Source organism: Oreochromis aureus, linkage group 3, assembly GCF_013358895.1.
Source record: "Oreochromis aureus strain Israel breed Guangdong linkage group 3, ZZ_aureus, whole genome shotgun sequence".
Taxonomy (NCBI): Eukaryota; Metazoa; Chordata; class Actinopteri; order Cichliformes; family Cichlidae; genus Oreochromis; species Oreochromis aureus.
Genome location: NC_052944.1, coordinates 104,107,452 through 104,120,910, shown reverse-complemented (window position 1 = coordinate 104,120,910; position 13,459 = coordinate 104,107,452). Strand labels below are relative to the sequence as shown.

The window sequence follows — 13,459 nt, the reverse complement described above, 5'->3', positions numbered from 1 at the left end:
TAAAAATATGGCTCTTTCATGTCATAGTGTAAAGAAACAGGAGACACTTTTCCTCCAGGTGCAGACTTGATCAATGAACTCACCTTACACTGGAACATGTTGCAGTCTGTGAGCAACACACTGACGGTCAACACATGTTCATTTGTTTTTACAAGCTAGAAAACCAGCCTTATCTCTATTTAGCTCCAAAGGGACATTAAAGGGGGCAGCACGGTGGCACGGTGGTTAGCACTGTTGCCGCACAGCAAGAAGGTCCTGAGTTCAATTCCACCATCAGGCCAGGGTCTTTCTGTGTGGAGTTTGCATGTTCTCCCCGTGTTTGCGTGGGTTCCCTCCGGGCACTCCGGCTTCCTCCCACCGTCCAAAGACATGCAGCTTGTGGGGATAGGTTAATTGGATAATCGAAATTGTCACTGAGTGTGAATGATGTGTTGGCCCTGTGACAGACTGGCGACCTGTCCAGGGTGTACCCTGCCTCTTGCCCTATGACAGCTGGGATAGGCTCCAGCGCCCCCCGCGACCCTGAAAAGGATAAGCAGAAGCGAATGAATGGATGGATGGGACATTAAGGGTACCTCAAGTGGTCCCAAGTGGGTCATTGGAACCGCTTGAGACAATAACAATATCCATGATGTCACAGGAGAAAATTATGTTTTCTAAAAGTGGAACCAAAGAAGAATATTCAGGGAAAACTAAGTTGCCCTAATATAGATCTTGTGGTACTCCGGAAGACAGAAGATGATAAGATGAGGATCATCCTGTTCCAAATGTGAGAGAGAACATTCAGTCGGGGATAGACAACGAACCAAATCCAGATCTGCATGTAACTTGAATCAAACATTTCTGAGAGGAATGGCTGTGTACGATGACTTACCTGCCAGCTCTCCTCTATTTAACATCAAGTTGTTTCACTAGCCGTGAGATGAATAGATTCATAAATCCTGGTCCAGGGAAGACAAAACAGACGGTCAGGGCAACCAAATGATCGACATCAGTAACACTGCTATTTCCAGTTTAACATGGCAATCAAATAATGATTCACTTGATTCACTTTCGATATGTATAATAGAAATAAGACAAACTATATCAGTAAAGGAGATTGAAAGAAGGATGAACAATGCTTTCAGTGTTCAGGTTCTGATGTAAGTCAAGGCATTACCAAATATTGGATTTAAACCTGCAGGATGTGCGCTGATGCATTAAGAATTCATTTTAAATGATCCAGCTCTAGTCTTTACATTTCACGCCAACTTTGCAACACATGACAAAGAGAAAGAGGGAGGAAGATAACTTTACACAGAGGAAGAAGGTCCATCAGTTATGGATTTTCTCTTCTTTCGGAAACCTTGAAACAGCTCTGTGAAGCTTGCACTATGTTTTCCTGCAGAGGAAACAAACAACTGTGATTCAAAGTCTCAGTTAACTTAATAATTATAATAAATTTTATTTGAAAGCGCCTTTCAGAACACTCAAGGACACTGCACACAGCAGAATAATAAAAGCAACATAAAAGCAAACAGTTTACACAATCATAAAAGCATAAGACATAAAACAAATTTAAAATAGCAGAGTGGAGAGGTTACACACATCATGTGGCTCTTAATGTGTCTTTAACCTCAGGTGTGATTCATCAAGAATATTTGAATCACTGGAATCAAGATTGCAACCAGTGAAATCGAAGAAAATTATGAGAACCTTTCCTCATTTCAACACAAAGCAGAACCAAAAATGACACTATAATAGATCATGTTTAAATATTGTTATATTATCAGTTTCAGAAAAGGGTATTATTTGAATCTCTTTCTGACCCATCTAACACTCAACAGAAATGGACGCTTACTGTTTTCACAGCAGTTCCTCCACTAAAGTAGTAGAAGGTGGAGGAAGCTACATTTACTGACCTCTGACAGTAAGCGTCACTCCTTTCTGTCTCAGGATGTCTTCACCCTGGGAGACTGTGCACATGTAGAAACCACTGTGGGTGTTTTGGGGGTCTTTCAGGGTCAGACTGAGGTCTCCAGTCCTCAGAGGCTCTTCATTCATCTCTGTGCGACCTCTGTAATCCGGTCCCTGTTCTTCTAGCTGGTTTTGGCTGTGCTGATAGGTGTGGACTGTAACTTTGGAATCACCACGTCTCCACTCAACTGTGACATCATCGGGTAAATCAAGAGTGGTTTTAAAGGGCAGCAGCACAGACTTCTTCCCCTTTGTTACTTCGACTATTTCCACCTTGTAGCCTGATAAAATACAACATGAGCTGTAAATACAGACAAATTATAAATTTACTGACCTCAGAGGAGTTTACTGACCTCTGATACTGAGTATCACTACTTTCTGTTTCAGGATGGCTCCATCTTTTTTGTAGACGGTGCAGGTGTAGACTCTACTGTCAGTAAGTCGAGGGTAATTTAGGGTCACACTAAGGTCCCCGGTTATCAGTAGTTCTTCCTTCATCTCAGTGCGGCCTTTGTAGTCCTGATGTTGATCTTCATGCTTGTTTTGGCTGTTCTCATAAACAAGGACCTTCACATCTTCAAGGTCTGAACGTCTCCACTCCACTCTGATGTCCTCAAGCAGGTCAGCTGTGGTTTTGAAGGGAAGCAGAACACGCTTCACCCCCCGTGTCACCTCCACTGTCTGAAGCTTGTAGACTGAATAAAGTAGAAGACAAGTTGTACAGACAAGCATAAGCTATGTGCTGCATTTCATTTACACAGTGTCAGATCCCAACAAAAGTATATCTGAGGAAAATAACTCTACAAAACCAAAGAGAGAACCACACTGATGAAAAAATCTCCTCTGAGCAACACATGTGAGGTCAGTTCCTTGATCATTAATGTGCAAATTGTCTGACCTCAAACCCATTGTTCCTTTAGTGGGCTGGTTTCAGTCATTATGCAAATGTACTGTTTATAAGATTGGGGAAACCTGCAGTCAGCGGACACTGAAGAAGTCACTTGGATGAGTGACAAAACATTTCTCCCACAAAACGCTACGTCCAGCTAAACAGAATCAACTTTTTCGGCACTCTTTGTTTTGTTGACTGTGGCCTCCCCTCAATGAGTTTCATGATGTAGTCACCTGAAATGATTTTAACGTAACAGGTGTGCCTGTCAGGGTTCATTTGTTGAATTTCTTGCCTTCTTAATGGGGTTGGGCCATCAGGTGTGTGTGCAGAAGTCAGGTTGGTACACAGCTGACGGCCCTATTTGACAACAGTTAGAATTCTTTACAGCTAAGTAAAGAGAAACGACAGTCCATGATTACTTTAAGAACTGAAGGTCAGTCAGTCAGGAAAAATGCTAAAACTTTGAATGTGTCTCCAAGTGCAGTCACAAAAACCACCAAGTGCTGGTGAAACTGGCTCACATGAGGATCGCCCCAGTAAGGGAAGACCAAGAGTCACGTCTGCTGCTGAGGATAAATTCATCTGAGTCACCAGCCTCAGAAATTACAAGTTAACAGCAGCTCAGATTAGAGCTCAGATAAATGCCACACAGAGTTCCAGTAGCAGACACATCTCTACATCAGCTGTTCAGAGGAGACTGTGTGAATCAGGCCTTTATGGTCAAATAGCTGCTAAGAAACAATGACTAGACAATAAGGAAAAACAACAAGCAGAAGAGATTTGTTTGGGTCAAGAAACACAAGGAATGGACATTAGACCAGTGGAAATCTGTGCTTTGGTCTGATGAGTCCAAATTTAAGATCTTTGTTTTTTTGGATTCTCCTGCTGTTTTAAGTTGGTGACATTGTGGGGGATGTATTCAAAACTGAAGGCACACTGAACCAGCATGGCTACCACAACATCCTACCACATGCCATCTTATCCGGTTTGCATTTAGTTGGACCACCATTTATTTTTCAACAAGTCAATGACTTGTTGAAAATGTGAACACACCTCCAGGCTGTGTAAGGGCTATTTGACAAAGAAGGATGGCCTGGCCTCCACAGTCACCTGACCTAAACACAATGGAGATGGTTCTGGACAAGTTTTCTCCCCAACAGAAAACAATGTTGACAAAACATTTTGCACCGTCACAGGCACCTGCGGTAGCACCCAAAAGGAAGACGCTGATGCTAACCATCGCACAAGAAATTGGGCTGTCACTGTCATTATATTATGCTGCTATTCATACTGTCATACTGTCATTATATTAATGCTGCTATCCTGTAAATATCATACTTACTTTTGTTTGAGTACTTATGTTTGTTTTATTGTACCTTTTATATCTTACTATTTTTTATTTATTATATTTATTATTGCATTTTGCACCAAGGGAGTGGCACTCCAATTTCGTTGTACCCTGTACAATGACAATAAAGGCTATTCTATTCTATTCTATTCTATTCTGGATGATAGGTTTGTAGTTTGAACCTATTCGCTGGAACGTTCAGGACAATTTGCTACACAGCAAAGAACAAGACACAAGTAGGCAACGTTCTTTGTGTTACTCATGCATGAGGAGGCCTGCCTGGAGCCAAGTGTCGTTCCACCCACTTGACCACCGTCAGACTCTCAGCCAGGTTCCCCATAGCACTCCTTTTATTGTGGTTACATGAATATGCATAGGTTCATTAACATATGACATCTTATATAGGTATGCATGTGAACAAAGAATACCCTGTGTGTGTGTGTGTGTGTGTGTGTGTGTCTGCGTGTGTATGGGGTCAAGATGTAACCCCAGGAAGACTCCCCAAAGCTGGTGCCAGGAGTCTAGCGGTCCATCTGAACAAAAGGCTCTTATACTTAACCAGATATACGTGTGTTTGCTATACCATATATAAGCAAGAGAAGATACGACCTCTCTTAGCAGGTGTGTGATCTATGCCAGAACACTCTGAAGAGGAGTGGACGCACTCCCCTCTTCATGCTACACAGAGTTGTTACAGACATTCTTTCAATCTACAAATGATTATACACTTCTAAGCATATATGAGTTAATATTTCTAAGCATAAATGACAATAAACAATACAAATCTAACACTGGACATGCTAAAAAAAAGGTAGAAGTTACTGGTTTTTTTGGATTATAAGGCGCGTTAAGTGAAACAAAACAGTCAGATAAGTGAAACTTTACTCAACTTGTAACTCTTGCTTCCTCTAATTCTGCACCATTGATTCATTAATGTTGAATTCTCTGGCAGCTGCTCTATTTCAATGTTCTGGACCTGAAAACAGGGTTTGATCTTTGGTTTCATTCTATAATGCTGGACTTATTTTTCTATGAAGGTTTGAACTTTGAGAGTTTTTAAGAGAGAAACATGAAACTGTTCATGCCTGTCTGAGAAAAGTATATGAAGTGTGTAGTGAGGGGTTTTACAGCCTTAAACCATCTATAATAATTGTAAAAAATAACGTTGACTACTACACAGATTTCAACTGTCACAGGTTATTTTTAGGACATAACTCCCGCGATAAACGAGGGACCACTGTATAGAAAATAAAAATACCAATAAATAGAAAAAAACCTTTAACAGCAGGATTTAAATGAATGTTGTGCTTACAGAGAAACGCAGAGAAATTTCAGCCCTTGCTTTTCTAACCTGTAGATCAAAGGATCAAAAAGACGTTCCAAAGATGGGTCTTTCTCATATTGCATCTCAGCCAACTGTAGATAGGACACCTCTAGGTTTCTTGTAAAGACCACAGATTCATGTTTTTTTTATACAGTCAATGGAGTCTAGAGAGTTGACAAAAGGAAATGACAACATACCACAGCCTCTGTGATGTGCTTACTGACCTTTGACACTGAGCACCACCACTTTCTGTTTCAGGACTTTTCCATGCGTGGAGACGATGCAGGTGTAGACTCCGCTGTCAGTGATGCCGAGTTCTTTCAGGGTCAGACTGAGGTCTCCCATTCTCAGTGCCTCTTTGTTCATCTCTGTGCGACCTGTGTAAACCTCGTCCTGTTCACCTGAAAGGTGCTGGCTGCTCTGAAACGTGTGAACTTTCCTGTGTTTGGAGTCTGAGCGTCTCCACTCCACTGTGGCATCCTGTGGAAGGTCATCTTTGGTTTTAAAGGGCAGCAGGACAGACTTGTTCCATTCTGTCACCTCCACCGTCTCCATCTGGCTCTCTGAGAAGAGGACAAAGCAGAAATTGAGACAGACAGACATCAGTGAGTGTACAAAAGGCCAGCCAGTCGGCGGAACTGACAAACAGAGCCACATCTGCCGAGTAAATACATCAGCACACAGCTGCCGACCAGCCAATGAGCGGTGAGGCAACCCATCCTCTTCACCAATAAGAAGACACAATTCTACCTCATCATTACGCACACACGTCGACGCAGAGAGTTTGGTCGGAGCTGCAGGTGTGGAGAGTCAGCAGAGTTTTACTCACCATGTGGATTTTCGTTCCTTCTAATGCTGTTAGTGGTGTGCGTCCATGAGACTAAACCACACCACACACCATCACTTCACCACACGGCATATAGCATTTTACAGCCTGTTAAATCCCCTCACTCACATTATGGATGTGTACCTCGGCTTCGTGTTAAAGAAATGAGTGAACAACATATACCTGAGTGGCAGTGGATTTTGTGGATAAGCCATCTGTTCTTATCGGACAACCCTGTTGAGATTGTGGATTCATAGAGTCAGCCTCTTTTCTGCAGAAATTCTGCAGAGATTCACCATATATACAAGTACACAGCCTGATGAAGCAGTCAGAAACAGTACCTCTGTTTGGTGAATTTGAGCAGAACCAGGTTGTTCTGCCTCTTTTCTGCAGAAGTTCTGCTGATTCACCTCTTTTCTGCAAAATTTTCAGCCCTTTTACCCTTCTACACCTCTTTTTTAGCAGAAATCTGTCCTTCTCTCAGTCTTCAAACTCTGGAAATGAAGCCGTTTCTTCTCTCGTCATATCTCCGCGACGGAGGTACAAAGAGCTATAAAAATCGCAGACAAAATACACCAAAGTCCGCTGATTCACCCAGTACAAGAATTATGCTGCTAGCCCTCCTAGTTTTTGAGTTACACAACGTTTTGTAACTCCAAAAAACGGCGCTTTTCGCCGCTCACCGCGATCTATTTTCTGACTGCCCAAATGTCTGTCTTTCAGCCGCCCGCCCCCTTGCCAGGTGGTGCAATCAGTAATGACACAGCTCTGCACCTCAAAGGTCGTGGGTTCAATCCCACCTTGGTCAACATTTGTTTTTTCACTACAAATTTATACACTATCACAGACCTGTCATTTATATTGATCATTTATTACAATTCTGCAAAGTTTTATAATTTTAGCAGCTTTTCTAATATGGACCGAAATACATACAAGTACCCAGCCTAATGAAGCAGACAGAGGCAGTAGCTCTGATTGGTGAATTTGAGCAGAATCAGGTTGTTCTTTCATTTCATTTCTTTATTTATTTCACACATGGTTCATCGTGTTTCTTTTTCTACATACAGAAACTTCTGCCTCTTTTCAGCAGAAATTCTGCTCATTCACCTCTTTTCAGCGCAACGTTCTGCTTCTTTGCCTCTTTTCAGCAGAAATTCTGCTGATTCATCTCTTTTCTGCTCATTTCAGCCTTTTCACCTTTTTCAATGCTTTCATCTTTTTCAAATCATAGAGTTAAAATCAAAATATAGTATTTGTACCAAAGCATTGTATTTGTACGGAGTACAGTATTTCTGCCAAATCATAGAATTACTGCAATTTCATAGTATTTTGAGGAATCCCTTTTGTTATAGTATTACTTCTAAGTCATAGTATTTCTGCTTTGTCATAGTATTTGTACTGAAACATAGTATTTCTGCCAAATCATAGTATTACTGCTATTTCATAGTATTTGAGTGAAATTACAGTGTTTAAGCAAAAACATTGTATTTCTGCTACTGTATTTCCGCTGTATTACGTAGTGGCAAAGTAGGAGCCTGACTGTTACTAAGTGCATCAGTGTACATAGGTCATCTCTTGTGTTGGAGTGCCCTCTTGTGGCGCCTTTTGGGTAGTGCCTTAGTAAAGGTGAACACTGCAAAGTAGTGGTATCAGACTGGTTTGTAGTGGAGGAATTTGTTGCCAGTTTCTTTCATCTTTAATCCGTATTCATGTTTTAATGTAATAACTTTTGTGGCACAATTACCACAATATGGCAGAAATACTATGTTTTGGCACAAATACTTTGATTTGGTAAACTTTAGCTTCCTCACCACTTTTTAGCAAAATTTTCATTTTTTTCACCCCTTTTCAGCACAAATTCCAGGTTTTTTGGCTGTTTTCAGAAAAAAAAAACTCTTTTCAGCAGAAACTCTGCTGATTCACCTCTTTTCTGCAAAATTTTCAGCCTTTTCACCTCTCATCAGCACAATTCTCAGCAGCTTCTGCTAATTTCAGAAGCTGCTTGTTCGGAGGCCAAACAAAAGCATGACACATTTGTCTGTTTCTATAAACTGGTGTCAAACACAAATATGAAGAGTTTCATTGACAGACTCCAAAATGCCCCCACAGTGAATCAAAGGGAAATCCTACAGTGTGGCAGAGAATCTTAATGGCTCCAACATCAACACATCCACAATGTTCGATCCAGTTCTACCTCACAGAGTTACTAAGACACACCCTCTGCCAGCATTGCAACAGCTCCACCTGCTTCACCTGCCTCCTCAGCCTCTGTACACCTGAAGAGAAAAGAAAGGCTCCAAAAGCTCAAATCTACAAAGGATTCATGAAGTTTCATCCAACAATAACATGTTTGCCTTCCACAGTGTGCTGTTAGACACCACTGTACCTCTGCCATTTCAAAAAGAGCAGCTTGGGAACATTTTGGCTCCAAACACTTTGTGTTTAAGTTCCTAATCTTTGTTTTCTTTGTGAACAACATCTGGAGCTTTTTGACTCATAGAAACATCATTTTGTTCTTTAGATGACAGCAGATTGGGACTGAATAATCAATCACTATCAAACCAATAAAGATGCTGATTTTACAGGAACTTTGTTGGAGAAGCTGTAAAGACATGAAACTGGTGGAGATCCCAAACCAGTTGATAGTGCTGATTATTCCAAATAAAGCTGTTTTCCATTTGAGATGAAATGACTTTCTGTCCTGATATATAATAAAGATGTTGGTTGTTTTTGAGCCCCTGTATTAAAAGTAGATCCAGTTTAAAGTCAGCTTGAGTTTGATGTCTTTATGTCAAAGCTGCTCATGATGTTGAGCTGCTGATGGAATAAAAACAGTGAAAAATCTGCCTCAATATAAAAGCATGTAGTCCAGACTTAAATGTAGCCTATTGTTAGCTGAGGTCCACACACAGTGTTTGACAGTGTAAACTGTGTGAAAGGGCTGCTGGTGGAGCTCACTAGGATGAGCAGGTGATCATGTGCCACGAGGTGGAGAGCAGCTGGCCTGGTTTTGATTCTGACCACATCCCCTTTCTCTCTCCCTCTGCTTTGCTGTCACTTATCTTCACTGCTCTGTCCAATAAAGCTGAAAAAGGCCCCAAATCAAAGAAATCTGCAGCCTCTGAAATGTCTTCTGTTTCCTTCCAGAGGCCGACGGCTTTTTCACCGTCAGCCCATCAGACAGTCCAGCAGCATTTATGATGATATCATGATGTTGAAGAGACAGCTATGGTGGCCTCCCATGACCCCCAGCCTCATCTACACTGAGATGCAGACATTTGAAAACATTCAGCAGACAACTGAATAATAGTCCAACACAACAGTCTGTGTACAGACACACACTGACCTTTCATATAGTCAAAGGAGTCAATCAAACAGTGTTGCGGTAGTGGCTCCGCAACAGCCACTACCAAACAACAATTGAGTTCTTTTTACACATCTCCCAGCCTCTGGCCAATTGACCACTTTTCAGTGTTCATACCGTAAAAAAAAACCAAAAAAAAAAAACCATCCACCCATAAAAATGAAAAATCACCATCGGCCCACCGGGCAAATTCCCGGTATGCCCGATGGCCAGTCCAGCTATGCACACAGGCCACCGTATCACCATTATTTAGAGAATTTTAATCTAATTAGATGATAAAGTAATAAAATAGACATAAATAAGGATTTAGCTGATAAATCCATTATTTCACATTTTTATAAAAATATGAAAAATATTTTACATTATTCTAGATGAACTCTTAATTATAGTTATATATAAAACTTTATACAGGTGAATAAATTTAGAAATAACTGAAAATAAAACCTAACAGGAAAACTAAACTAAGAAACCCTAAACCAACCAAACAGAGTAGCTAAAAATAAGCAAGAAGTCCAAAGTACAAAAACACCAAACCTGGGACCGTGACATATTCAGTCTATTCAAATGTCCAGCATGGATATATAAAGAATGTGACACTGCAGTGAAATGGAGCCCTGCTGATTCAGACGCTCTTCTGGTTTCACACTGACCACCTACTAAAGCTAACATGCTAACACTAGCATCACTGCATGCAGCCCCACTCTAAAAATAAACCATTTACCCCCTAAGGGTGTGGGGGTGAGGCCATGGCAAGTCACGACAACAAGGAAGATGTGTGATTGTAAATTTGGAAGCACAAAAGTTTGTTTCAGTGTGTTTGTGTTAGCACCTCCTTCTGGTGGAGGTCAAAGGCCTCCAGTCCCACTGCAGCCATGAGCTAGCAGAGGATTAGCAAGCTTACCCGAGATGCCATGTCAGTCAGAGTTTCGCCAGACACCACCTTCATCTAAGCTGCTATATATGATATGCATGTGTTTTCTAATTCTAATAATTGCACTTCCACAGGACACGGGCACAAGATAACCTGTTTAGGAAACTGCACCAAGGGTTTCGGTTGGAGCCAGTGTTGGTCAGACTTGAGTCACATTTCAAACCACTGGAAAAATACTTAGCAAGTAATAATGAAAACACCCACAGACTTGTTATATCCTGTTTAGTCCTGTATTTGATATCAATGTGCTGTTAAGAGAGGATCTTATGTCTTCTTTTACAAAGCAAGCACCTTTGTTTTATGATGTTTGTGTATAAATGAATGTAGGTGTATTTATAAGTGTGAAGGCGCCCTGAGAGAAAAGACTGAAGCTTGTGCCAAAGAAAGAAAGAAAGATCAGCATTAATAAATACGAGCACAGAAGGAGCCCAAGCACGTGTTTCTTTTTCAGATTTCTCTAAAAGTGTGTATTAATTTGTTCCATCTGTCTTCTTCACAATAAACAATAGCTAACAGACACACATGCACTCTGTGTCACTTCACAGGGGCTGATGAAAGTGGACACAGTAAAGGGAGTGCTGGACCTGCTCTACAGATCCTGGACTCTGTTAACAGACTTTATTCTGCAGCATAAACAGATGATGTAAAACTATAACAAATATATGAAAAATGTAGAAAAGTTTAACATTGTGACTGTTCACATTAGTGAAGCTGTTACTTTGCTGGCAGGTGAAAAAAAACCCCTAAAGCTGAGTATTATTAAACATGTGCTGCACGAGAGAGTTTCAGTGGCCCTGCTTTATCATGTGCTTGCTGACCACCTCGTCCTGAAACCTCTTCATCATCCTCACAGTTGTGTGAAGAAAGAGGGAAGCAGGTGAAGATGGAAACCATCTGTGCTCCTGTGTGCGTCTATGGTCATATCTATTGTGTACCTATAGACAAATACAAACATAAACACCTGGCACTGCACAAGAGTCTCTACTGGAGCAACCTGCAGATGTCAGAGATGTGATTAGAGGGTAAAGTGGACTAGTGAGTGCCATTTATTTTGTTGTTGTCTGCTGGGGGACAGCATCAGCTCCAGAGATGCCATCAGGATCAGCAAACTAATCTGCAAGGCTGGAAGTGTCACTGAAGGAGTTTGAGTCAGTGAGGGACTCAAACTTATTCTGTGAGTCTATTGCATCCATGTCTGACTCAAATGTAGTGAAAAACTTAGCAAAATGTGTAAAATGTATTTTTGGCATAGTGTAGGTTATTATACAGCCAGGCTGCCTCCTGGCTGCATGCCAAATATCCTTGGGCAAGGTACTAACCCCATGTTTGCCTACTGGTGGTGGTCAGAGGGCCCGGTGGCGCCAGTGTCCGGCAGCCTCGCCTCTGGCAGTGCTGTCCCAGGGCAGCTGTGGCTACAATGTAGCTTGCCATTGGCAGTGTGTGAATGTGTGTGTGAATGGGTGGATGACTGAATGTAGTGTGAAGCGCTTTGGGGTCCTTAGGGACTGAGTAAAGCACTATATAAATGCAGGCCATTTACCATTTTATACATTAATAGAATAGAACAGATCTTTACTGTCACTCTTACAAGAACAATGAAACACAGTTTGGCATCTCTCCCTCAGCAGCAGGTTGACTTTTACACTAAAATTCCTTCAGAATAAGAAAAAAATGAAAGAAATTGAGAAACTAAAAAAAATAGACTTAAAGTTTAGGAGGTGCGTACACTTCCATAGTACACAGGGAATGTATGTAATGACTAAGTATCTACACAGAAATGTACAAGTTATATACAAGCCCTCACCACCCACTGCAGTTTCCTCTTGTCCTCCACAGCAGCTGAACCACAGTGTGCAGCAGAAGGATCTCCATGGTAGAAGTTCATTAGCAGTTTGTGATTAGCATTCTTAGACATACGTAGATCTCAAATTAAAAACCAATGATTGATGCAAAACTCATTTGTTGCTTTGAGTTTGGTTTCATGCCCTGGTGGACGGGGCTGTGGCTCCCCACACCCTCTAAAAAAAAGCTCCTTATTTCACACGCTGGGATCATTTGGCCTTCAGTGGTGTTCTGGCTGACACACCGGAGTGACCAGAGTGCTAAAGAGTGAATCAGACACACCAGTGTCATCCCTGATATCTCCACTATATTTAATCGTCCTTCAGCTTGTGGCTGCAGTTAGGTTGTTAGCTAGTTAACTGGTTTGCTAGTTAGTGCATTAGCTTGTCTGTTAGTTAGCTGGTCTGCTAGTTAGCCGGTGTGCTAGTTAGCCAGTGTGCTAGTTAGCCGATTTGATAGTCACCTGGTGTGCTAGTTAGCTGGGAGCTAACTCACTAAAACATTTGATGCTAAACTGTCTAAACTGTGTGAGCAACTTTCCTGGCTGCTCTGTGTTACTCTCCAGCCTCTTTTAAATAGTCCTCTCAGTTCTTTCCTCCTTACAAACTAGAAAACCTTCTTTGTCAGCTTCTCCACACCCGAGCTGTAGCTAAGGTGCTACCAGCATGCAGGCTCGGTGTGTCTCACTCAACAGTTACACTCGTCACCCAGACTAACACCACTCCACATGTTCATCACTAGGAGGCGCTAAAAGACCACATACAGTGAGATTATCACTAAATGTCTGCTGTGTCTGATGGTTGGGTTTTTACTAACTGGCTACACGAGCACGATTAGCTGCAGTTCTATCTTTGTAAAAGAGACTCAGTGACAATGAGACACATACTGTGTGACTGCTGCGACTTTACAGCTGGGCCTCATTCACTGACATCTGACAATCTATATCACACTTAAAGCTTTCTGTAAATGAAAGAAT

General features: G+C 41.5%; 1 protein-coding gene across 1 annotated transcript; it reads right to left on the bottom strand.

Moving 5' to 3' along the window:
• Positions 1 to 484: 484 nt before the first annotated feature.
• LOC120438630 lies at positions 485 to 6,765 on the bottom strand. Its single transcript, XM_039609054.1, has 5 exons — positions 5,745 to 6,765; positions 2,310 to 2,651; positions 1,902 to 2,237; positions 1,297 to 1,381; positions 485 to 941 (listed from the first exon to the last, which is right to left on the bottom strand). Exons 1-5 carry the CDS (start codon positions 6,175 to 6,177, stop codon positions 899 to 901), a joined length of 1,239 nt encoding a protein of 412 aa, XP_039464988.1. The 5' UTR covers positions 6,178 to 6,765; the 3' UTR covers positions 485 to 898.
• Between the last annotated feature and the right edge of the window lie 6,694 nt (positions 6,766 to 13,459).